Below are 26,736 nucleotides of genomic sequence, written 5' to 3'. Positions count from 1 at the left end.
GTTGCTCTTGAGTATATTTAACTTAGACTTGTCTAGATTTTTGTTGGTTGTATACAGGACTATTTTGTAGTGGCTAATCTGAATAATGCTGTATACGCATTATAATCATAGGAAATCAGATTTTATTGTAGTTATTTCATTTGGTTTTTGCATGCTTAATGTATTTGAAATGAAGTGGGCACTGATAATTAATGGTATGGAGTTGATTGTGAAAAATGGTATGACAAGAAATGGCACGTCCTCTCCTAGTTAACTTCTAGACTTTCTGTAGCATTGAACCATCAGGAGAGAGCAACAATCATTAAATAAAAGCATATTCACCAGGTTTGCTGATCTGAGGAGGTAATGTCTGGCAGCAGAGTGCTTCAGTACATAACTAAATGCTGGCAATGGCGGAAGATAGACTCCTAAGAAAATATTCTTAGCTCTGTGCTGAAGTAAAAAAGGGATACTTACCAAGGAAAGTTCCGCTTTGCTTAGCTCCTCCTTTTTTAGAAAGGAGTGTTGAGGTTAGGGCTAAGTCATCTTAAGTTTGTTTTCCTCTCACTAGAGTTTTCCAGTTGGATGATTAGTGTCCTAAAAGGTGGTTTCTGGTCTGTAATTTGAAACTATTTAAATAGCCAAGCCAAAACTAAAAATGTGCACAAGTGCTTAAAGAAGGTTTGAAATGGGTTTATCTTTCATTACAATTTGTCTTTCAGAAAGAGAGAGGCACATTGTGATGTAAAGGAAGAAAAACCTTTTGCTTCTGATGTGGAGCCTCTTGAATTAGCTGAAGATGATAAATCTTTTCCCAGTACTTCTCTAACATTAGAAAGTAACTGTGATCCTGAACGTTTTCAGAAAGAGGAAAAAGAAATGGAACATAACTCAGTGGAACACAATTCTGAGAACAGCACGGTTCAAGATGACTTGAATGTTTATTTATCAGATTGTGTAGTAAAAGAACTGCCCTTGGAGAAGAAAGAAGAAAAGGGAGAAAAAATAGAAGAAAATACTGGAACAGAAATGGATGAGGTTGATGTGACCACAACTGAAGAGACTCTGTGCTTGCATACAGGAGGAGTTGAGGAACACAGTGATAACAACATTCTCAAAGTTCAAAGTGAAGTTGAACAATCTGGCGAAATATGTATGGAACCAAAGTCAACACAAAGTAGTACTGTAGTGGAACCAAGCAGTTCAGCTTTTGACATGTCAGGAAAACCAGAACTACTAAACTTTCTGGGTGACTGGCCTGTAGAACAAACAATGGGACAGAGAGTCAAAAGAGCTAGAAGACTAGAAAAATCTTCTCTGAAAAGCGATAAGGAAGGTAAAACTCCCAGTCGGCAGCATTCTGAGTTAGGTAAAGAGCAAGTGGGCCTGCCTGGGACCTGTACTGTTGAAAAAGGACATGAGGAAGAAAATCTAGCCTCTAGCTGTTCCTCTGTTAGTTCAGATAAGGTTACACTGGAATTGCAAATGATAGGACATTGGCCTGCCTCAGGCTCATTAGAACAGAGACAACAAAGGTCAAGGAGAACGAGAAAGACAAGTCTAAATCAGTCCGATGAAGGTAGAAATACTGAAGGTGACATTAATAGAAGTGCTCTTGAGACTGTCGATGTGCTTCGTGGGACACCTGTTAACACTGCAGAGCAACCGGACGCAAAGAGTTGGCATATGCACCAACCTGAAACAGTAGCTAGTGAAGCAGTAGGTGAGAAAAAACCCCAGCAAAATAAGAGAACGAGGAAACATCACAAATTAGCCCTCACTTTTACAAACAACAATTTGCCCCATCCCAAAGAAGAGGAACACTTCTCTATGCTTAACTCAGCAGAAGAGAAACAGGACATATACTCATGTAGACAAAAAAGTAACCATTCACAGACTGAGTCACAGGACTTTGCTCTCCTGTGGAGATTAGAAAAGAAAATGCTTTTTCCTGAGACTACCAAAGTATTGCATGGCAGACTAGATGGCTTCAAACCCAAAGACGTAGATAATGTCTCAGAGTCTCAGGAAAAAATACCATATCGAGTTACATATGATAAAAGTACATTTGTGGAAGAGAGTGAACTTACCAATATTGATGAGTCTGAAAAGCTAAATATGCTATGTAAGCTCTTTGAGTCTGTTTCATTTGAAGCTCTGAAAGATCTGTATGAAAGATGTAACAAAGACATAGACTGGGCCACAGGTCTGCTGTTAGACTCTGATGAAAAGTTATGCAAAGATGTTGATACTGAATGCTTTCAAGTAAGAGAAGCTGAGCCAGTTGTTGCAGACCTTAATTTCAAGGCAAGTACAAACTACGGTGAGAATCTCAAAGACTGCAAACAAATGCCACAAATAATTGGAACTGGTGATATCTCTGAGCCTTCAGAAGACAAAACCTCATCACTCAGCACTGCAGAAAGTAGGGCTACCGAGGCAACTGTGACAGATGCTGATGTGTCTGACTCATTGACTGCTGCCTCACTGAATGATTTGGCGGAACTGAAAAATTCTGGAGATGCAGCCCCTAGAACTGACGCAGGCAGCTCAGCAGCAAGTATAGAGCTGTCCATTTCGGGAAAGCAGAAAGTAGAGTCTGAGAGTCCTGCTGAAGAAACTATAAATAAGCCATCAGTCTCACAACTTGATGCAGGTTTCTGTATACCCATGACTTTGCCTCATGGTCCTAACACAACTTCTACCAATTTTAAATTTGAATTAAATAACGAAAGTGACAGTAACCCTTCAGAAAGCAATGCAGAGAATTCCAAAGTGACTGCTTTATTACTAGAAATGGATCATGCACCTCTGGTTGACCCTAGGAGTCATAAAGAGCTAGAGATAGATAAAGAAACCCAGGGGAGTTCCAGGGAGACACGTGGTAAAGAAGAAATCGAAACTCCCAGCAGGCATGAAGCTAAAGTCAAGATACAAAGCCCTATACCAGCATCACGTGCAGCCTTCAATATAGATTGCCTAGAACTAACATTACCTCCTGAACTGGCGCTCCAATTGAAAGAAATATTTGGGCCTGTTGGCATTGATGCAGGTATGGGCATAATTATATCCATATTTTTGTGAAAAAACTCACTTTGGGTAAGAAAAGCTTTCTTCCTTTGCCTGTGCTTTTTTCCCTGTTGAGTTGTTAATGCAAAAATGGAACTGAACTAGGCATGGCATAAAATATAAATGCAGTAGTGCTACCTTCTGCCTTTGTCTTTTTGTACATGCAAATACTTTAAAATAATAAGAAAATATATTGGCTTATTTGCATTTTGAGCCTATATTCAAACTCTGAAGGGATATTAAGATGATGAGGAAGATGCAAATTATGACTGGTTAGGAAAAAAAAGACAGCTTTAGGCATTGGTTAAATTGGGGAAAGAGAAGATGAATGGTTTAGAGAGAAGATAAAGTGCGGCTATACTTAAAAGATGAAAACAGACTAGTCTGCTGAGAGACTATGATGAAGGAAGCTGTAAGCAGCTTGAATGTGCATCACAAAAGTTAAACTGATAGAAAAAAGAAGAAAAGAAAACACAAGTAATATATAGCTTGTTTGGTTTCTCTCTCTTTTTTTTTTTTTTTTTTTTTTTTTGTCCTCCTGAAGATTACTTGATGTGAAACCCTGGATACCTGATTTATTGGTTGGTTTGACTGCTGGCCTCTTTGCCTTCCAAGCTTACCTCCTCCAAAAAAAAGTCTGGTTTTGTTAGCAGAAAGGTGTTTTACTGTGCTGAAATACGCCCTGCCTTTTTATTTGATACATAGGTACTTCTGGTCTTTTTATTTTTGAAAGGGTGAGAAACAATATCAGAAAGATTTTTTTAGGGAAAAGATGTGTCATGATACCACGATAATTCCTGCCGTTTCCTTTAGAATTAGAGGGGATACTCCAGGTTTCCTTCTCTGAGTTCATGTGTGTCATGGTTTAACCCCAGCTACCAACTAAGCACCACGCAGCTGCTCACTCACTCCCCCCACCCCCACCCAGTGGGGTGGAGGAGAGAATCGTAAGGAAAAAGGTAAAACTCATGGGTTGAGATAAGAACAGTTTAATAGAACAGAAAGGAAGAAACTAATAATGATAATAACAATAATAAAATGACAATAATAATAATAAAAGGATTGGAATATACAAAACAAGTGATGCACAATGCAGTTGCTCACCACTTGCCGACCGATGCCCAGTTAGTTCCTGAACAGAGATCCCCCCAGGCCAGCTCCCCCCAGTTTATATACTAGATGTGACATCACGTGGTATGGAATATCCCTTTGGCCAGTTTGGGTCAGCTGTCCTGGCTGTGTCCCCTCCTAACTTCTTGTGCCCCTCCAGCCTTCTTGCTGGCTGGGCATCAGAAGCTGAAAAATCCTTGACTTAGTCTAAACACTGCTGAGCAACAACTGAAAACATCAGTGTGTTATCAACATTCTCCTCATACTGAATCCAAAACATAGCACTGTACCAGCTACTAGAAAGAAAATTAACTCTGTCCCAGCTGAAACCAGGACAGTGTGTTTGAAAGGAGGGGTGTGACTGCTGTTGGGCAGTGGCGAGTATGTTGTGTTACATAAAAGCAGTTGCATGTGGATTGCAATAAAATAGGGGGAATCACAGTTTCAGGAATGAAACTGTGGTTGTAAATTAACAGTGGCTTTGTAAAAGAAGGTTCTGCTAGAAAAATGGAAAAAAGGAGGAAAAATGTAGTTGTTCAGGTAGTCATATTTCAACAAGATACAATTAATGTTAACTTGTTTTTTCCTACCCTTTCTGAGTTTTTGAACACCAGATAATTAATTCTGTGTGGAATGCTTTTTTTTCTTTTCTTTTTTTTTTTTTTTAAACTTGGCAGTTGCTGAAGTTTTTTTCAGGCATGACAGTTTGTGCAAAATCTCTAGAATTCAAATCAATGTCTAGGCTACTGTACTTTAATTGCTTAGATACATTTTTATAGAATGCTTTAATGAATATATTTTCTTTCTTCCATAAGGATCACTAACTGTTGAGGATTGTGTGGTTCATATTGATCTGAATTTGGCAAAAGTGATTCATGAAAAATGGAAAGAATCTATTCTGGTTAGTAGATTTCTTGCTTAGGATATGGTATGGCATGCTTGTGCTTTGTCAGATCATTTGTCTCCTTATGTCTTGGTCTAAATGTGTAAGATGTAAGTATCTTTGCAAGAACAATGATAAAATACAACCGTAGTTTGTAAAATATGTGGAGTATATCAACATGTCATAATCGTCAGAACTGTTGAAAGACATTTTAAGGGATGAAGAAACTGCATGAGTGCCTCATCATAAAACCAAGTTTCTTAAAAAAGAAGGATCATAATGCATAATTTCACTACAAGATTGATCAAAAATTCCACTGGCCAAAAATCATTACTGGCTTTTGGACATGTAAGAAGAGTTCTTTTATGAATAATAATGTATACAAAACATTACCATGTATATTAATTGACAAGAGTTCTGTAACCTCTGTTCCTTCATAGCCTTATGAAACTTGGAATGCTTTTTAGCAAAATTTTTGTTTGGTTTATTTAATTAAGGTTATGAAATCATAGCAGTGGGCCATGTTCCTCTAGTTTGATGTGTTTTTGGAGAGATAGTTCTGTCTTCTAAACTTCACTTTGTAATTATTTTTCTTAAATATATTTCTTTTAAAATATCCAATCTGAGAAATACTGTGAGACATTATTTTGGAGCTGGTTTACTCAGAAGCTAACACTTGTAAAGTTTCACTGCAAAATTTATAGCTTACTTGTAACATTCATGGTTTTACTATTTTTATTTAGAAGCGTCAGAGGAGAGATGAATCACGTAAGTTGTCTGCAGAAGGTATGTTACGTATTTCTCTTAACTGTAAAAATATTTAATTCTCATTATAAAAATATTTTATTGTTTGAAATGTCAGTGAGGTTGCAAATATTCTGTCTATTGAAAAATGATGGATTCATTTATTAAGCTAAGCTTTTATTTATTGCCCTTGGTTCCATTTACCATTTTCTTACAGAGGTGTGTGGGGGGAAAGAAGTTAATTATAAGCAGAATCACTAGTCCCAGGTAGATGCAAGCAAAAAGCCTATCATTTTATGTACTTCAGAGAACTTAAAGAGAAGCTCTGGTTGGATCAGACAGCTGTTTGGCAGGATTTATGCAATCTATGTGGCAAGTAAAGGTGTGGCCAGAGAATTACTAGCAGAGTACGATTTCTGCAGGTGAGGGAAAGAGGTCAGGAATACAACATTCACACATTGTTGTCCTTGTCAGAGAAATTGATTGTAGCAGGAAGATATATGTCCTTGTTCAAAAAATGTTAACATCTCTGGCAATCTAGTTTTCATTCAGCTTCCAGAAGAAAAGTCCCTCTACAGCAGAACCCCACTTCTCTTGCATGGGACCTGGGTGAAGACTTGGATTGCTGTGTGGGTGCAAACTCTGCACGTGAATGACCAAACAGTGCTGTTAGCATTAACTCGTAGAAGTGTAAAACCAGATTGTTAAGCATCTGTCCTTAAGTTGTAGAGGAAAGGCAGGTAAACATGTAAATACACAAGTCAATAATTCTCTTATAAATGCAAACAAATGTCCCCACTTAACTTACATGCAAGGTAGTTTAGAGCTGTAAGATATGTCTTGGCACTTGAGAATTTGGTGAGGGAGTCTGATGGTTTTACTTTTGTTTTATAAAATAGACAAAGATAGTCAGACAGTCTTTGGAAAATAGAAGTGAGGAAGGTGAAAACAGTGTGTTGTTTTCTGGTTTAGCATTAATAATATTGTTTCAAAAAACCCCAAACCATCTAGTTTGAAAAACTTATCTTAATTATTTTGTCTTTGCTTGTATAAATAAGCTAATAATTTTGTCACCTCATTTTTATTGCTTTTGAAGGTCCTACTGTGATTCAGCAAATAGACACAGATGACTCAGAAATGCTGTTATCTCACAATGCAGACAGTAAAATCCAGAAGAAGAAAATGAGCTGTGTTTCAGGCTCATCTAATGAGATACAGACTAGAAAACCAGCAACATCAGACGTTTTTCCTTTTATGGATCACTGGAATGCTCAGATTCAGAAAGTTTCTCTAAGACAAATAATTTCAGAAGAAATAGCTATGCAGGAGAAACAGGATCTGGTATGGATAGCACCAGTTTTTTATGCAGTTTAAATTCATTACTGTTAATGAAACAGAATATGTCTTAGCTGTTGACTCATCTTTGTGCTGCTGATTACAGCCTGAATTTGTGAGACAAATGCATGCCAATTAGTATTGTTGATTACTGTGATACAGGAGTTTGCTTGTGGTAGGTGTTTCTGATTTAAAAATATAAATCTCATTTTAAAATGTAATATTTTGATTGTTTCACAAACAGATCATGGTGCATTTCACTATACAGGTTAGCGTTTGTGTTTGGTTGAATTGCTTTTTGATTGCTCACCTAAAACCAAAGATCAAAGTGTGATTTCCCACACTTTTTATTGGGAAAGCAACATCAAAAAAAGTTCTTAATTAGCTCCACGCCTTGTTTGTTTAGAAGTAGATTGAATTGATTTTAGTATTTTTTTTGTAAGGAGAACCCACAACATTCCTAACAGATGAGACATTAAAAGAAGTACTTGAGGTTAATCTCAAAGAGGTTTCTGTAACCTGTCAGAAAATAGTTATTTTAAAATATATTTTTATTAATTCTGTATCTTCCACACAGTTCCCATACTGTGTCTCATCGGTGTGTGCATAATGCTGCCCTCTACTGCCTGGCAGTTGTTCAGAACAGGCATTTTTATTTGTAATTGTGTCTGATAAGTAGCTGTCCTAAAAAGGAGGAGCTTTGTTTCTACTGGTATGGAAAGTTGGATGAATTAGCCTGTACTTTGAAAGAATGGCTTGTGGATTCTTTCTTTGAACTGCATGTATGTGGCTTACTGATAATAACAACTGTGATGTCCGCAGCTTTATTTTCAGTTTGGATTCATGGAGCTTGGCTTTGTTTTGACCACTTCTTCCCCCCCCCGAGCATTGGAATGATCAGTCCAATTTATTCTGGGCTATAATTATGTTTTCTTCACAAATATGAATATTTATACACCAAAACAAATTTGTTTACGCTGTTTAATAATAAAATGTTGTTTCAACCCCAGGCCCTCTATAAATATAGAGAGGTGGACTTTGCACAAGCTTAGCATTGGACTAGATAGACTAGCAGGGAATGCATTCCAAAACTTAAATTTCTCCTAAAAAAATCCTCCTGTTGCTTTGTCCAAGTTATGAGGGAGCTCCAGATGAGTCACTTCAAATGATTACAGAGTACTGCAGGGGTGTATAATACAACTCACCTGTCCCTACTTTATTCTCATCAAATCAGTGTGGCAGGCTGATATTGGCATGTTGTCGTTGCTGTGGGTGCATACCTACTGAGTAGATATTTTTTGAAATCTTAACTAAGTAAAGTTGGATTGGCTCTGCTGTTACTATATTTTGTTCTAATCAAGAACTTGTATTATTTTTCCTTTGTCTTCTGGGTAGAATCGTGTTCCTTCTATGGTTAGAAAAGACTGTGCCGCTAAACTAAAGGAGAAGCAACTTTTTGAGATGTTTCCAACTATGAATCAAAATTTCTTAATGGATGTCTTCAAGGACAACAAGTAAGAAATCTTTAAAGTTCTTTGAAAAAATGGTACTCGGTAACAGTCTATAGTGCACAGTTACTGTCTTAAATATTAAGAGTTAAGATACTGCTAAAGAATGGCTTTTTCCAAACTAGCACGTTTTTTGTAGATCTAAAGGCAAAATTAGCTGGCCTTAAAAGCAAAAAGGGCATAAAAACTCTATGTGTAGCCTTGTTTCTTTTTTGGGGAGTAGACAGTTTATCCCATTGGGAGAATGTCTCTGGCTATTGACCTCTGACTGACTGTCAGTGGAACTGCATATTTGCTCTAGAGCTGAGGTTTAAATTAAGTGGGAGAAATTAGTGGGGGTGGTAATACTGGGTTCACAGAAAATGGCATCTGCCCAAGAGGAAAACTACCATCACCTGATGGTAACTGTGAGTACTTTCCTGGTTAATACAGCAGCTCTGAAGGAGTGAGCCGTCTCTCTATATCTTCCTGCTGACATTCTCTTTCTCTCTTCTGCATTATATTTCTGGGGTATGTGGCTACCTTCTTAAATCCAAGTTCCTGAGAACTGAGCTTATTTTTTCCAAGAGAAGCTTCTTTTTTCATGCTTGGCCAATTCAATGTCTGTCTCTACATACGGGTTTGCATGCCTACTTGTCAGTCTTTCTGCTTGTCCAGGTTGTTATCAAAACCTTTCCTTATGGGATGTTTAAAATACGTCATTCATCCATCTCTATAGCTCAAACATTTCACCATCTCTTGTTTTTTACATTCTAAATTCTCTTCATACTGTTGCCTTTCCAAAAATCTGTCTTTACTTTTGATCAGTCTTCCTCTTGTCTGCTTAATGAACAGCAAGAAGAATAAAGAAGAAGGAGGGCTTATTAGAAATCTGATGGCAACTCATGTCCTATTCTTATTTCATTAAATTTAATAACAAAGCTTGACTGGAAATACAAGGATTTTCCTGCATAATGGTTTCAGAAAACGGAGCTACTTTTAAACTAGTTTGTACTACCTAATCCTGACCAGAGAAATTTAAGATGAAGTAACTTATCCAGCCCCAAAAGCAGTGTTTACTTCTAAATTAATGTCTGTTTGATTAAGGTAGGGTGCAATTTACTTCAGTATTTCGTTGTCCTTTTAATATTCAAGTGCTCCTCAAATACATTTCAATCAACCAAGACTGCATGTGTGTTGATGCCAGTAATGCAGTACAGTGAGTCCGCAAGCCTTTCTGTAATAAGGTGGAAACCTCCATTCCAATGCTTTATTTCCATTGTCATCTATTTCTATAACAATATCAAGGTTTGTAATACGCATTTTAATAAATGTAGCAGCTATTAATGTATTTGTAAAGTCATAGATTTTACTTATCCTTTACAGCTACTCTTTAGAACAAACCGAACAGTTTCTGAACTGTGTTCTGGAGGCAGATCCTGTAAAAACAGTTATAGCTCAAGACAATGTTCAGCAAAATGAAATTGTTTCTTCCTACAGTGCTGCAAAGAACCGGGAGAAGAAGGTATTTTTATTTTTTGAAAATAGTAGTTACTAACATATCCAAAGTTATGTTAATGAAAACACCCTACAATGCATACTTAGCTTCAACATTGCAAATTCCTACAGGCAAAAAAAAGTAAGGAAGAGGATGATCCTTTGAGTGAAAAATTTCAAGAATTTGAGTATCCACAATATGATGACTTAAGAGCAGAAGCTTTTTGTCACCAGCAAAAGAGACAGGAATGTTTGAAAAAGGCTGGGGAGGCCTATCGCATGGGTATGAAGCCTGTGGCAGCATTTTATGCACATCAGGTAAACGTAAATGTTGTGCTTTTTGCCTCATTTTGGAGAGGTACTTAAATACTGAATTGTAAGTGATAAGAAAAACATTGTGCCTACTAGAGTTGATTAATTTGCTCAATTGCTGTTCCATGTGTGATTGTTATATTGAGAATCACCTTACAAGTAAACTCCCTTTCACTAGTAAAGATGCTGATACAGGAAGCTAGTGTAACCAAATTCAGTGCCAGACCTCATGAAAGATGATATTTAGTGCTTAGTCACATGTCACACATGCTTGTTTTCTCATAGATCTCATTCTCGCATCCACATACTTGTAAGCACCAAGCTTTGTGTTCGTGTGGTCTGGCCAGGTTCACTCGTGTGACATCGACTATAGCAAACACCAGTATTTGAATCCTCCGTATGACCCTTGGATTCCTCTTAATTGGTGATGAACTGTCTTTAGACACATCTTTTGTACTTTTTAGGAGTCAGACAGGTATTAAGATGTGAACTTTTGCCTCAGAATCTTGCTTGCTTCATCCTTGATAAATCTTGGGCAAGATTGCTGCCTGCTGTCTTTACTTCCTCATTCTGACTATCTTTATGGCTACAGTCTGTCTTGGGTTGGGATAAATGAGGTGTGGTATGCCATGCTTTTTGCCATCCATCTGGTTTTGGAGTGTAGATCTGCTGCTGATCAGTGTTGTGTGCTCTGGCCTTGGAGCACAGGCTCTCTGGTCTTGATTCAAGTACATTTGTCGGTATATACCAGTATGATTACTGTCGATCATTGCTGTTGATCATATTCTTGATTATAAGTATCAACTGTTCTTGTAACTGCTCCTGTACATTGGTTTCTTGGTGCCTTCGCATGAGACCCTTCCATTCACACCACTCTTAAAAATTCTGTTACAAATATCTTCAAAGACTGTAGCTTTTTTCTGATCTAATAGCATATAAGAATTTGATAAGAATTCACATTATAGAAGCATTTAATTCTAAACTATGAATTGCATTACGACAGAACAAAAATGTAATAACGAATCACTTGAATTTTCTTATCTTAAAAAAGCTTTCATGCCGTTGGTATAATGTATCTAAATGTTTAGATTGTTACTATGCGTGTAGGAAATACTGATTATCGGTCTTTATAATGAACTCTTTATGTTCTTGGTTTATATATTCTTGAAGTTTGGAGAGATTCTCAACAAAGGTCTCCATGCTTTTAAATAGAAATCTAGTTTCAAGTCCTTACTTTTGTTCTTGGTCAGAACGACAAGTACAGTCTGCAAATTTATTACATATTTTCTTTTAGGTAATAAAAAGGCAAACTAAGCTACCTTTATTCATGAAAAATACTTTATGCTTGGTGGCCTTAGCTGTCTTGGGAATCCTCTGCAAGTGAGAGTTATGGGGCTGGTGTCTCTGGTCTGCCACTAATACACTTCAGATGATCCATTTTAAGAAAGTAAGACATGCTGTCACTTCTGTTCTCTTGAGCCCTTGTCAGTCCAATACCTGGAGTTAAGTCTTCCATTCCTTTTCAGACTGTGCCTACAGATCTTCAAAGACATAATTTATTGCTTCAGTCTCTCAGATATTATCACTGCAAGGTTCGTGGGAAATGGTACTTGTTCACTGTGTAATGTGAATAACCCTGTACTGTTCCTTACCCCTAATCCAATAGGGACTGTACTGACCTTGTCAGTCATAAAAGATCTGTCAAATGTATTAGGAGAAATAATAGACAACTATTATATAAAAAAAAAAAAGTAAAAAAAAAAAAGTGTTTGTCCTTGGCTTGTGTGATTTTTAGGGAGTGCGTTGGGAAGAATTAACCTCAACTGTAACGCTCAGCAGGTTTTTCCTGGGCTGTTGGGCAGTTTCTCTGATGTTGTTTCATTAAATTTTAGCAAAATACTTGCAGAAAGTAAAATTCTATTGTTAGGATAATAAATCTGAAAATCAGCATGGAGTGTAACTTTTTAGCTTATGTAAAGACCTTATGGTTTTGTACCCTTTCTGGCTTTTTTTCTTTCTTGTAAGGCTTTTGTTATAATTTCTTCTTTGTGCTAGCTTTGAGTAGTTTCTTAAGAACAGATTTCATGAAATCTCCTTGTGAGTAGGTCTCACTGAGCCTCTTCCAGAAGTTCTGTTGCGATTATAAATTTTACTGCTTCAAACTGTGAGTTAAAAGCACCCTGCCAGTACTGTCATTTTGAACCCAACGACCAGTGTGGAGCTTAGATTATGTCTCGGCATGTAATAGTTGCTGTGCTTCTGAATAAAGGGTCGTCTTCATGAGCAGAAGATGAAAGAAGCCAACCATGCTGCTGCTGTGCAAATCTTTGAGAAAGTAAATACTTCCTTGCTGCCTATGAATGTGTTGGATCTGCATGGTCTCCATGTGGATGAAGCTGTGAATCAGTTGTCCAGAGTGCTGCAGGAAAAAAGTGAAGGTAGGATTAAGCTAATAATTCTTGCCTCCTAAAAGTTATTCTCCTCATTTTCTACAAAGAACTCATGATGTATGGCAATATCAGAGGGAGTGAATGTAATTTAATAACATGTAAAAACAACTGGCTTGTGTTTTATTTTCAAAGGTCCGCTATGGAATTGTTTTTCTTTGACATGGCAATGATTCTTTTTGCTCACTGTCTTGTCCCCCCTGTCCAGTGCCTCTTTGTAAATCCTTCTGTTTTATCCTTTACATTTATTTTTTTTATTGAAGACTTGATTTATCCTTCCTGGCATTTTTAACAGAGGTGGTAATGCAAACATTTGTGTCATCTTTGCATTGTTTTGTCAGAACTATGTTGCTTTTTTAATCTTTAAAGAAAAATTATTATGTTGGAGTTCTAACCACAATGATTATATTGTCTTCAACTTTTATGTGAAAGTGTGTGATTTGAGCTATCTTTCAGAAATTTCCATATCGATTTGTCAGCAGGATCTCTTGAGATCAGAATACTGCTGCTTCCATAAATGTCATTTTGTGCAGTTTTGCTTGAGGGCTTGTTTTTTCTCCCAGTGGAGTGTTCAAGTACTTCGTGAGTGTTCTTGCTGTAAAAAGATACATTTTCCGCATTATTAGTTTACCCTATAAATTTAAGCACACTGGGAATGCTGTTATAAGAAATATTTCTTAGTAAGGTACTACTGCACAAAGCTAATTTTTTGAAACTTCTACTCCACACAGTAGAAACAAGTGTTCAGTGGGGCCTTAGGTAATCCTTTCCTTTCAATATACATCAGCGATAATTAAATTGCATCATCTTGTGCTATTCCTAAAATGACGTCTGTATACTTTAAGCTGTAACCTAATGCTTTTTAGAGCTAAATTTCCTGAGCCGCACTTAAATCAGGAGTCCTGTAATGATGGTAGGGGCTCTCTGTTGAGTCCATTCATCTAAATCTAAAAAAAAGTTCATTTCAGTGTGCATACATGGGAAAGGGATCGATACTGGGCACTTAGTGCTGGCAGAATTAACAGTAAACTAATATAAAACCTAAATAAAGTTAAGCAAAAGAGAGAAAGAGAGGGTAGTTGAGGAAAGATGTCATGTGAACTGATAATCTTGAACTGGCAAATCTTGGCTTGTTGTGAGAATCCAGTTTAATTTATATTTTTTGCTCATTTTCAAACTCTTCATCACTTTAGGTTGCTGTGATCTGTGGGAGGAGAACAATTTCTTTTGCTCTCAGGGCTAGATGCCCTAATAAAGCTCATGTAATGTATTGATCTGTTGATTCGTGTGCTCCAACATACCAGAAGTTAGTCCAAATAAGTGTGACTTAAATGTCAAAAACTGTGTGGATTTATATTTTCCTCCTTCTTCCTTTCTTTATCCAATAAAATATTATTTCTTTATTCACATTAATATAAGATTAAACGCGAAACAGTAGAGAGAAGTGTCACTTAAAAATTAACTAAATTACACCCACCTCTTTTAATTTTGCAATTTTAATTTACATCACAGGATTCCAAGTGAAGATTAGATGATAGAAACAGTAAAGCTGCTATGAAATTAGAAGGATTTTGTGATGATCACAACATGTGTATTGGAAGCAGTCTAGATTTAAAAAGCTTGACTATATTTTTTCAGAATATCTTTTTCCAAAGAGGGGAAAAATGGCTATGTTTATGTAAAAGATGCATAGCCCTTTTTCCAAAGAGGGGAAAAATGGCTATGTTTATGTAAAAGATGCATAGCCCTTTTTCCAAAGAGGGGAAAAATGGCTATGTTTATGTAAAAGATGCATAGCCCTTTTTCCAAAGAGGGGAAAAATGGCTATGTTTATGTAAAAGATGCATAGCCCTTTTTCCAAAGAGGGGAAAAATGGCTATGTTTATGTAAAAGATGCATAGCCCTTTTTCCAAAGAGGGGAAAAATGGCTATGTTTATGTAAAAGATGCATAGCCCTTTTTCCAAAGAGGGGAAAAATGGCTATGTTTATGTAAAAGATGCATAGCCAGCATGGGAAAGCAAAGTTCTAAATCACTGGTGAGAGTTTTCAGAAGAATGGATGGAAAGGTTATACTGAATGCCAAGTCTCTGCTGAGGGAAAATTTTAACCGTTACAATCCCTGCTGTCACAGCGTACCAGCAGACTGGTGGTAAACCATATCTCTGTGTTATCACGGGAAGAGGAAGCCATAGTCAGGGAGGAGTTGCTCGCATCAGACCAGCAGCTATCAGATACCTCACAAGCCACAACTTCAGGTAAGTTTAGATTTTTGTTACTGATACATTTTTTTTTTCTTAACCCACATTTAACTAACTGAAAATTGAAGTTAGTTTTAGAATACTGTTAAACTACTAAAGAGATAAAGGCAGGTCTGCTGTTTCCTAAATCCAATGCGATTGTGTGACACAAAACCATCTTATATGCGGCACCTATTAAATGTTAGATCCTTTACTCTGAGATAGATGAAAACACTGTGAATGAAACTTATCTAACATAGTTTAGTTACATATTTCCATTCAAGGTTGCTAGCTTTACTGTGAAAAGTTGTTAATCCTGCTTTTTATTGGTCTCCAATACCTGCTTTAGCTCTCAGCTGCTTATGTGGGGCAGCAATTTAGCAAGTCTGGGCTGGCATCAGTGTGTTTGCTGCTTTTTCTTTACAGGTTTGTTTGAAGGTGACTGTGAAGGTGGGACTCAGAAATAGCAAAGGCTTCCCTTCCCATTTCCTTCTTACTTGCTACAGAAGACAAGGGAGAAAATCTGTTTTGAAAGAAAAGGGAGTGAAAGGGAAGCAGGAAAAGAGGAGCAGAATGAATATAACCAGGAATATTGTGCAGTTTTTTTTTTTTCCTTAAATCTTCCCTTTAGTTCCTGCTGTTTTCCAGCTCTTCACCTCTCCAGACCCTGTAAAATCCTCCTTCACTGTCACATCCAGAGGACATAATGCTGATTTCCTGACTCTCACATGCATGCATACTTGACTGAGAACCTTAGCACTTTCCGTATGTTTGATGAGGGCTGAAGGAGGTGATGGCATTGCACATAGCTTTCATGTTGAAGCTTCTTCTTTTCTCGTTTCACAGGTTCACAGAAATAAAACCAGGCTGCCTGAAAGTCATGCTGAATTGAAGGGTTGTTGAGAAGAGAAGAGGAATATAGAAACTGAAGTGTCAGATTACAGCTTAAAACATTTTGAACAACTGCAATAGTATTTTGTAATCTGTTTTAAAGGACGATATTTTATTAGAAATGGTCTCAATTTACAGCGAGTGGTTTTGTCAGTATGTTTCCAAGAAAATTTTTGTGTGGAATGGATCCTTTTTTGAACCTGCAAAAAGAAGACACAGGATATGAAGTCTCAGAAATGCAGATTAAGAATTCTGCTGAGCAGTATATGATGTTTTAAAGGGAAGTAAAGGTACAATTTTTAAGTACATCTGTCTTCTCAGCATACTCTATGTCTTTTGACCCTCACACATTTTAATTGCTGTGGATTCTCTGCTTTTAAAACATAGTACCTTCTATGAAGTTATTCTGTGATTCAGAACTTTGTGCTAAACCCTTCAGAAGAGCACAGGGGAGGTGGGAACTCAGCAACTACTGGTATTTCAAATTCAGTTACAGCTAAGTGCTAAGTATTTCTAGGTTTCTTCAAAAGTCTGATGTAGTCTTTTTTTAGTGGTTATTTTGTGATGAGTTGACCAGTTCTATTGTCCTTATTCCATTCTGAACTTCTCCTGATATTGATGGAAGTTGCATATAAAGGACTGTGCATTAAGACCAGCTGTGTGTTTGCTAATTTTGCAGACTTAACTGTGATCTATTAAAGGGCAAAATACAATGCTGTAGTTCAATCTCTACTTACACATAGCTAATACTGTAATTTTGCAGGAAATGCCCTTTTTTCAACATCTACTGGATTAAAAGTGTTTCTTCCTTTATGGCTTTTTAAATGGAGCAAATTGAGTACTGTTTCACTTTACAGGTGTCTAATAGTGACGTGTCTTCATTCTGTGTGTATTAAATTTGGTGATTTCCTTGTAGAAAATGATTGTCTGTGAGACATTTCAAATGGATTTTTAACATCAAAGTGAATGCTAATATGGCAGTAGTAATAGCCTAACTGGAAAATCTGGGAGTACAAAAGTTATTCTGTTGTTGGTGGTGTTGCATCAGTATCTAGAAATACTTGTATAAAAAAACAAAACCAACCCCCCCCCCCAAAGTCCCAAACAAAACCCCTCCAAAATTAAATATAAACATCTGTACTTTGGCAAGTGTTTCCAGTAAGCAATCAGAACATTTTTTTAATAGAAGTATCTTGTAGAATGCTTTACTACTTTTAATTATGTCTTTGGCTCTTGAAAGGCATACAAATTTTTTACTACAAACCATTTAATATTTGTTCTAAGTTTTTTTCAGAACAGGTGTGAGTTGTGTATGAGGAATAATATTAATAGGTTAAGGATAAATGGGAGGGGGTTTTAATTTTAAGCCTCTTTTGCAGTAAATTTTATCCAGGAACTACATGCACATAGAATTTGTTTATGAATCCATGTGTGTGTGCATGTTCTGCCATTTGTGTGCATGGGTAGTAATAAGCAAGGAACTCTGAGAAAAGCTGTGCACAGAAATAGGTTTCACTTGAAAATGTGTCTGTATAAGTTGCTGACAAACTGAAAGACATGATGGTTCCTGAATACCCATATTTACTGTAATATATACACAGTGAATGCAATGTATGGTAGACTTAAAAATTAGTTTGTCATGCTTCAACAGACACAATAATCTTTTCATGGTGATTTCAAGTGGAAGAATAGCTTGAATAATATTTAATCAAAGGGACTCATACTGGAATAATAGACTGTCATAACAGGTTTTATATTTTTTGTGGGTACTTAGTTCATCTGAATTGTGTCCCTTCTCTTTTTCTTTCTCTCTGGGCTGCTCTGGTAACCAGTGGGTGAAATACAAAACATCTGTGCTCCCCAAACGGCACTAGCATAGCTGTTTCTGCCACTGCACGATGTCCTGTGTGGTGAAGCCCACACTCCATCCTCTATGACAGTGCGTAAAATGGACTGAGATGTCATTTAGGCACTTGGACCCTAGACAGCAGTTTAGACTATCAGCTGTCCAGGGTTGCAGATGCTAGAATGCCTCAGCGGAGCTAGGATCTTTCTTTTGAACCAAGGAACTTCGTTCTACTCCTGAACAGGTTTTACTTAGTACTACTGTTTATAACGAATGGAGATGCAGCTCTGTGGGGTAGCTCTTTAAAGCGTAGTCGCTGCTGGTTGGCCTGGGTGGCTGAGTTACCCAGCAAAGGTCCCAGTGTATGCTCAGAAGTGTTGTGTGTTGAGCTGCTGAGTGCCCAAGCCCTACAGCAATGTGCTTGTAAACAGGGAAGTGCCAACACTTCTGGTTGTTTTGGGAGGGGGCCTGGTTCACTCAGCATGTTCATACCATTCCTGACATGGACAAAGACAGCTTAGATTTCAGTCAAAAGATGAGCAGAAAAAGTTGTTGTCTTGCCCATCTGTTCATCATAATCTAGTTGTTGACAAGTTTATCCTGGAGATGAGAAACACAGCTTTTTACCTTCTTCTGGCCTAGCAAGGGGACAACGATTGTGCTTGACTCACGCTTCCCCAGAAAATGCTCTAACCAGTGTTCTCTTGAACAGGGGTATTCTTGAAGTTGCCACTTCCTGAGCCTCTTTCAAAATCGCCACTGCAAGCTAAAAATGCAAGATCAAGGGGACAAAAGAGATTAAGGAATAAAAAATGCATGAACAGTCTCTGGAAGAGGGCTAAGACTCTTCAGAAAATAAGCTGTTCCCACTGAGCTTCAATGTCGCTCCATACTATTTTTTCATCTCTTAGTCCTATTTGGATAAATGCATAAAAAATGCTTAGGGTAATACCTCAGCTCCACCCCTTATTAGGCGAGTTTGTTTTCTCCACTCTGTCAAAGTCAGCAGAGGAATACATAGCTTAAGAGCAATTTGGAGTACTTCTCTCTCTTCCCCTCTCTCTGTTGCCCCTTTGGGTACAGGTTGAAGTTCACTAAGGTACTCTGAATACCCTATCTGGTTAGAGGTTGATCATTTACCTGGTATAAATTGTTTGATTACAGGCTGAACTTTGATGGAAGACGATGGGTTAAAAACTTAACACAGGCAGAACCCACCTTGCCTTTATTGAAGTTAGTGACAGAGGCGCTATCAGCTTCAGCAGCTTGGGGTGAGGCAGTGCAGTTCCAACTCGGAGAAAATATGATGAGCTCAGCCTTTTTCTTCCATAGGAGCTTAAGCATGTGCTTAGAAGCTGTGCTGAGGTGGATACAGAATGGAGCAGAAGATCAGTGCACAGAGAGAAAGAAAGAAAGTAGACTTCTATTAGTAAGGATCTCCATGCCTTCAGCTACTTGCCAAACAGTCCAGAAAAAAACCACTGGACTTCTTGTATTTCTTTGACTGTTTTTATAATGTATAGTGGGATGAATTATATCAAAAATAATTGTTTCAAAATGGTGTCACATTTTAGAACCTCCAGATTTTCTGATGTCTTGTGCAGTTACATCAGTGAGAATTCTGAGGTATTGTGTAAATTCTGTATCATCGTATACTTTTAATTAAAGTAGCATTTAGCAGTATTGCCACCAGCACTCTGAAATAACGTGCAACTTAAAATACCTATTTTGTGTACCACTTTTTATTCTATTCTTCAACAGCATGTGGTTGTGATGACTGGTAGCCTTTAATATGTGACTTTTGGTTTCTTTTTTACAAAACATTTTAACATTTATCCCAATTTTTAATTTAGGAAACTTTATCCTTTTTTTAATACAAAATTTAATGCTCATGCTAGCATAGATGAGTAATCTTACAGTAAAGAAAAAAAAAAGGCCCAGAGGTGCAATGAAGAAAGTTGTTCTCCGAAGTAATGTGTTTAAAAATATATTTCAGTTGATTATGAAAGTAGTAGGGCAAAAGTGATTTAAAAAAAAATATTTCAAGATACCTTCATAATACTTCAATGACTTTGGCTTTTGCATTTAATAGTATGTGGTACAATTTTATTGAAACTTAATGTTTTTATAGGCCTATTGAAGGACACCTCAGGCAAAGTTTAACTGGCATTTTTTTGTGGCTGTTGGAAACCATTGTGACTTGGGAATCCCCATTTAAACAATATCCAGATGCTCTAGTCATAACCTAGAACATCACTAGAACTAGAACATCTGGAACATCACTGTTGTGAATATGTACAGTGTCAGAGAAGATCTTTGCGTGCTTACTAGAACATGTATTCTAGAAGGTTTTACTTGAGGAGGTGAAATGTAAGCAATTTGTTACTTAATCTTGCCACAAAATATGGTGAGTAGACAAGAGAATAATTGTTGATAATGGCAAAGAAGGATCATCATAAATGTAATATGAGAAATTATACATAGACTTTATGTTACTGATGCTTATGTCTTCAAATGCAATTCACATTTCCAGAATAATACTGCCCTCTTTGCAGAGCTGAGGAGATGATAGAGTATGAACATAGGAACACTGTAACAAAGAAGAGTTCATTGACTTACCACAATTCCCAAGTATCATGTTCTCTTAAAAAAACCCAAACAAAACCAACGCAAAACCCAACCAAAGCCCAACTGTTCATGCTATTTCAGCTAAATAAACTGTGCAGAGGATTAATGACTTGTATGTGAATATGCATGTGAAAAGACCTAGTGTTGCAGCTACCAGTTGTAAAAGCTGTTAGGACCAGTACATTGGAAGATAGCAATGTCTGTTTTTAAATTAAAATAAAAAATGATTTTTTTATTTGTATAAAGTTGTAATTTTGCTGTTAACTATAACTTTCATTTTTTACTGAAATACAATTTTGTAATTTGCATTTAGAATTTCTAATGTGAAAAGGAATTTACAAAATCTAGTTTAATAAAGGATTTTTGCCACAAGTATAGCCTTCTGTCTTTCCTTGGAAGACTACATTTCAGCTTGTATCAAATTTTGTCAAATAGTAGTCTTGGAGTTCTACATGAAAGCCACTTGCCTTGACTTCAGGATACCATCTGTAGAGAGATGAAGCAGCCATCTGCAGGTGTTCAAAGGAACAGATTTGTGGCCTGATTTTAAGTGTTGCAAGTGGGAACTGAATGCTCACATTACTGAAAATGAGGGTCATGGTTTCAGATTTTTTTTGGCCTGAAGTAGCTGAAGAGATGCTGTTCAGGCCTAGCTTATTTTGTGGGAGATTGAGGGCAGTGGTGTATGTCAAGGGGAGGGGCAGGTATGACCACTGTAAAGATGACAGTTTGGGGGAGGGAAGTGTTCTGGGTAGACCTCATTAAGTAAGACCGCTTAGGTCAGGGGCAGTGACAGGTCGGATCCTGAGGAAGCACAATCGCTGTGTCATTGTGGATTCAGAGCTAGTAAGCCTGGTTTTCCCAAGCCTGCTCTGTGCAGATATTCCTGTGTCATGATCTGGAATTGTGGAAAGACACCTGAAAGCAAAGTGCTGGCTAGAGTCCAGTCTATTTTATTAGCTCAGCTTCAGGACAAATGGCTTTGACCCGAGTTAACTGTTGCAGAGTCATTCCTATGACTTCATTGCCTTGTAGCTTGGATAGACTGCAGAAACAAGCCAGGTTTGTGGATTTGCACAGCAAAGCCCTAACTAATAAGCTGTTAAGAGATCAGGGAAAATGGGTTTTGGGAACACATGAAAGCTTGGCAGATGCTGGCTTAGATCTGACACGGCTGATTCTAAGCCACAGCTATTAGACCACAGAATCGTTGTCTGTTTGCATGTGTGCTCCTTACTTACAGGACTCCCTGCTCTGGCAGTGTGGCTCAAGGTCCAGCTTGGGGATTAGTCTTTCAAATTGTGTTTTTTAAACTGGAGGTACTGCTACTAGACTTGCCTTCTCTTTGGAGGCAGGACAGCTCTTCAACGTGGAGATGCTACTTGACTCCTACCCTTGCTAAAACAGTCTATCCTGATTGACCAGCTTCTGTTTCAGTTCATGCCCGTATTTCCTCTGTGTGCTGGGCTGGCTCTGAGCTCCTCTCTGCTTGCAGCTGGGAGTTTTCTCCTCGACAGCGCTCTGGGAGTTTCTGAGAGTCCTCCCTATTTAAATATGAGAAGTAGAATATTTTAGTCTGTCCTTACTTATGGAAATTATTTGAACTTTAAGGCTGAAAATTGCAAGTGTGGTAAAATAAAAATATTTCTTGAGGCAAACAAATTTTCAGCCCAGATCATGGAAGTACAATCAAAGGTTTTGTTTGCTGGTGGAATGCATTGGGTAGCTTGGCAATAGGTGGTGCCCTTGCCAATGGCATAGGGTGATGGTGGCAGGAGCTTTTACTGTGCCCTTACCAGAGCTGTTGTTTCTCTGTATGACGTGCGCTAAAGGATGTTATTATACATCACGTGCTGTTCGTTTCTTCCTCAGAGGGAGAATACTGTATTTGGAGGATTGTTTTGGTGACTTCTTTTTCTTCTTTACGGATGGGTGGGGTAGATTTTGTTTCCAAAATGTACTTGCTGCTCTGTGCTAAAGATGGGCAAGACAAGTTCATTTTTGCACTCAGATTTGAAGATGATGACGTTGGGGTTTTTCCTTTAGCTACCCTCTGTTGTTTTTTGTAGGTTAGTTGTCTGGGTGCTTGGACAAATCAGTCTGGAGACTGACACAAAGACATTGTGCTGTTTGGTGAAGGCCTATGCCACTGTGGGTGTTGCTGATGGCACAGAGTCTTCTTGAAAACCCTCATGGGGAAGGACCATCTTGATGTTGCTTGACTTTCTGCATTTGGCTGGGCTAGCAATGGCCTTCTCATTGGTTGCCATCGTTAATTCTGTGGGATCGGTCCCCTTTTCCGATAGCCTGAGTGGTTTCTACATGGCACGGAGCTGGGAGGTACTGTCTTTTGAGGACTGGCTCAAGAGACCCTGTCCCATGAACAGGGCCTGTGTTTGTCCGGAATGACAGTTAGGAGCTTCAGAGGATCTATGAGTCTTTACCACCCCCTGGGCTGGTCTGCCCTGTGTCCCTGAGTGCTGGAGAGCCCTTGGAATGCTGAATCAGGTCTGCAGCCTTTCTCTCCCACACCTCAATGGAAAATATATCGGGGAGATGGTGAGGGAACCCTACAGGGCATGGAGATACCCTGTAAGCTGTAAGAATCTTGTGGGGAAGATCTATGGAGGCATGTAGATGGGCCACATCTAAGGGGCCATGTTGCCAGGTGCAGGCACAGGCCCTGAAAGATCTTTGGGGAAGGCCAGCTACTGGATCCAGACCAGTATCAAGAGACTGCTGTGTTGAAGAAGAAAGGCCTATTATAGCATGAGGGGCTTTATGCCAGAGGATGGAGGGTGGCATGGAGTAGGGGCATGCCAGTGAACTGAGAAGGTGACAAACACTAGAAGGGATCTGCAAAAGCTGATAGGGAAAGGTGGTGGGTGGTGGGTGGGCAGTGCAGAGGCGTCCAGGAGACCATGTAGTAAGGTACCATGCATGGATGGGGCACTACTTCTGGGGCAGCCCGTTTCCTCCAGCTCCAGCAGAGCAGTGCTGTTATAGTCAAACCAGCATCCAAAGCAGACTGTGGCTGGGATGCACTGTTTGGAGGTCTTGCTGAATTAAATGTAGTAGATAGGGCTCAACATCTTGTGAGCGACTTGTTTTGCACTGTTCAGGTTTGGGGCTTTCTTTCAGCTTTATTTATGTAGCTTTCCTATTTTAAGAATGCTACAGATCTTTTTCTTGACTGAGACAAAAACTGTGTTGCAGACTTTGGGGGTGGGGTGGGGAGGACATGCAGTTTTGGTAGCTTTTTGGTGAACAAATGGGGCTTTTGGCATCCATTCCACGATGGACATTTAGGCAATCCCTGCCACTTCAGGGTTTGAAAAAGGCAGCCATGTATCCCCAGTGCCACCAGAGGTCCCCATGGCCTGAGACCCTTGTGCTGTCGTGCTGTGTGATCTTTAACTCAAGCTGCGGAAACAGAAAGGACTGAGGGGGAGCACAGGATAAAAGCCACCATCTTGCTTTCCTCCCTATCGTCCTAAGCTGTTTTGTGTCCTCTGTCACGGCGTTGGGTCTAAAACAAGATTTGTATACTCCTTGTGAGTAGGGAACATTTTTTCATATGGCTCAGGAGACACCTTACATGACTTGGGGAGTGCTAAAATAACAGTAAAAATACTAAATGCTGATGCATTTCCTCTGTGTGATCAGGACATAGTATCTGTGACTTTCTTTGGGCAGTAGGACATTTGAGTGTGGCAGTGCTGCTATGACGATGGGTCTTTCTACAATCTTGGTAAGCAACTGCATGGATCATTATTATTTTTGTGTTATCTTGAGAAACAGGACCCTCCTCCTTCTTATGCATCCATGGCTGGTCGTACACACTGGACAGGAGAGCAAGCAATGGAATCCTCTGCCTGTGTCACAAATTTAATCAATTTGGTCTGTAAATGGAGGAGTGGTAGTCCTGTCAAGACAGGCTGTGGGAGCTCTGCATAATGGCTAACTTGCAAGGCATTGCTTCCAATTCCCACCTCGTAAGTCAGGGTAAAGGTAGTCTTTCTCACCTGTGTGTCCTTCTTGCCATTCCAGATTATCCCCTTTTACTGTCTTGCAGTGCCATACAGGCAAGCCATGGCTGACTGGGAACTTCATCTTTTCAGCATTTATCAAGATAGCCATGTAAAGTGGCTATCTTGATATACTGCAGAGAGAACAGAACATCCCTGGAGGGATGATGCACCCTGGCTGGCAGGGGGGTTTCCCCCAGAAGGCGCTTTGGGAGCAATTCAGGGCACCTACGTCAGGCTCCTGTTCTGAGCCTTCTTCTGGGGAAACACCTCCATGTTCATGGACTAGAAAGGAGAAACCAGCTGGTGAAGTGGGGAGCCTGGGACTGCACGGTATGACTATCCCCGTCTCCTTCTTCAAAACAGGAGGAAGTGGGAAAAGCACGTTCAAAATAAAAACAGCTGCTGCCTTCACCTTGCTGATTATCCCAAGAGGAACAGCTTCTGACTTTGCTGGGGCAGGAGGCCTAGTCTGTGCTAGCATTTCTTTTCCTGACAAGAATAATGTACGGATTGCGGAACTAACGAGGCAGGGCAGCGCTGCGGGGTGGGAAGGTGCACAAATGGAGGGGGGGCCAGGGCAGGAGCGGCTGCTGGGGAGAAGGGAGAGAGGAGCATCTGGTCCCACTCGCTGTGGGAGGCTGCTGGGGGGCGGAGAGCTGTGTGCTTGGCCTTCACGCTGGTGGTGGTTCTCCCGGGTCTGGGAGCTGAGCTGCCCTGAGCTGCGGTGGCCCTGCCGCTGCACTCGAGGGGCTGCTGGGGAGGCAGGCAAGGGGGAGCCCCGGGGCAGGCAGGCTGCAGGGCCTGGCCTGGGGCTGCCTGGCAGCAGGGCCGGTGAGAAAAGCTGCTTCCTCCGGCACTTCCCTGCTGTGACAGAGGTCAGCTCTTCGCCCTCCTAGGCAGCATGAAAGGAGGAACCAGCGTTTCCTCAGCGCTTCTGGCCTTCGTCAGCGTTTTCTTGCCCGGGCAGCAGCGCTGGGGAGCACCTCGGCTACTCTGATGCTTGGGCAAGGCCAGGGGGTGAGTGCGGGAAGCTGACCTGGCCCCGAAGCCGTGGAGTAGCCTCAGGTTGGGTGTGATTTCACAGAGAAAACCACTGGAGCCTCCTCCACGGTTTCAGCAAAGCCACTGGGATTATTTTTGCATTAAATCCAGATGAGGGAAGGAAGTGTGAATGTCCCTGGGGAGAGAGAAAATTGCAAAAGTCAGACAATTTACAGAAACAGATGTGGGCTCACACGCTATGTGTGTGGAAGTGTTTGCCGGCAGGAGAGGGCTGCCCCTCAGACCCCCTGAGTGGGGCCTGCCAGCCCCAGCCGGGGCTCTCCTCTGCCTGCCCTGCAGCTCTGGCCACCGCCTCCCTGCCACCGGCAGCCTGCCTGCCCGGCCGCTCTTGCCCTCTCCCTGCCAGCTCCGGGGCTGCACGGCCACTCTGTGCTCCTCGGGGCTGCAAATATCTCCTAAGATCTCCAGCAAAAAGCGGCAGTGGGCAAATGCGGAAGAAATCTTCTTCCCTCAATAGGGCAGGTGGGTATTTTGGGAATTAGTACCTGATTTGGGGGAAGAAGATTGAATTTGTTCTCAGTGGTGTGACTGCTTTTATGCTAGACTGTCTCAGAACAAGAGACGGGGGAATTAAGTAACCCTCATTGCAGTTCCTAAGCACACGTCTCTTTCAAGAAAGGGGAAGTAGGTTTTCATACTGCCCTGGAGGAAAGCACTTCCCATACATTGTCCTGACCGCCAGTTCTGCACTGGCGTCACGGGAGGAATTGGGCTAGGAAGTTAGCACACCGGTTTCTGCTCATCAGATACCAAGAAAAAAAACAGGCGTGTAAATGTTAGTTTTGTCACACAGCATACGTTGCTGACAACCCGATCTCAAGACGAATATCCCAGAGAAATAGCTAATCAGTAACCCATACACAGCGGGAAACCATATGAAAGTATTAAAGAGCAGTTCTGTAGTTAAGTCTCAGAAAGTGGGGAAATCTCTGCCTGCCTTGTCTGCACAAGTGTAGGGGTTTGATGTATGGAACGGAGCTGTATCCATCTTGAAAAGAGGCTGGACAAACGTAGATGCACACACCCAAGTGTTAGCGCCAAACCCAAGTTCGATCATCATTTGCAGAACTCAGGCTTCTCTGTTTTGGGCCTGAGAGGTCTGTGCTGCTCAGGTGTGCCCAGGTCTGAGTCACTCAGTGCCTCACGCCCATCTCAGCACTGTTTGCACCCAGAAACT

At 39.8% G+C, this 26,736-nt stretch overlaps 1 protein-coding gene across 6 annotated transcripts in view; it reads left to right on the top strand.

Annotated features, from left to right (window-relative positions):
- Positions 1-20,838, top strand: part of N4BP2 (NEDD4 binding protein 2) — a 44,171-nt gene extending 23,333 nt beyond the window's left edge. For 4 of the 6 annotated variants that reach the window (XM_052780213.1, XM_052780212.1, XM_052780210.1 and 1 more), the window contains 10 exons: positions 702-3,031; positions 4,974-5,059; positions 5,785-5,827; positions 6,882-7,126; positions 8,516-8,634; positions 9,994-10,132; positions 10,213-10,422; positions 12,686-12,854; positions 14,996-15,119; positions 15,948-20,838. In XM_052780213.1, the coding sequence (XP_052636173.1) occupies positions 702-3,031; positions 4,974-5,059; positions 5,785-5,827; positions 6,882-7,126; positions 8,516-8,634; positions 9,994-10,132; positions 10,213-10,422; positions 12,686-12,854; positions 14,996-15,119; positions 15,948-15,993 (3,511 nt within the window). In that variant the 3' untranslated portion in view covers positions 15,994-20,838. Of the gene's footprint in view, positions 1-701; positions 3,032-4,973; positions 5,060-5,784; positions 5,828-6,881; positions 7,127-8,515; positions 8,635-9,993; positions 10,134-10,212; positions 10,423-12,685; positions 12,855-14,995; positions 15,120-15,947 lie in introns of those variants that run through there. The other 2 variants (XM_052780214.1, XR_008234145.1) reach the window with 2 other exon arrangements.
- The last annotated feature ends 5,898 nt before the right edge of the window (positions 20,839-26,736 follow it).

This window comes from Harpia harpyja, chromosome 2 (genome assembly GCF_026419915.1).
Source record: "Harpia harpyja isolate bHarHar1 chromosome 2, bHarHar1 primary haplotype, whole genome shotgun sequence".
NCBI classification, from domain to species: Eukaryota; Metazoa; Chordata; class Aves; order Accipitriformes; family Accipitridae; genus Harpia; species Harpia harpyja.
This window is presented reverse-complemented; position numbering and strand designations above follow the sequence as displayed.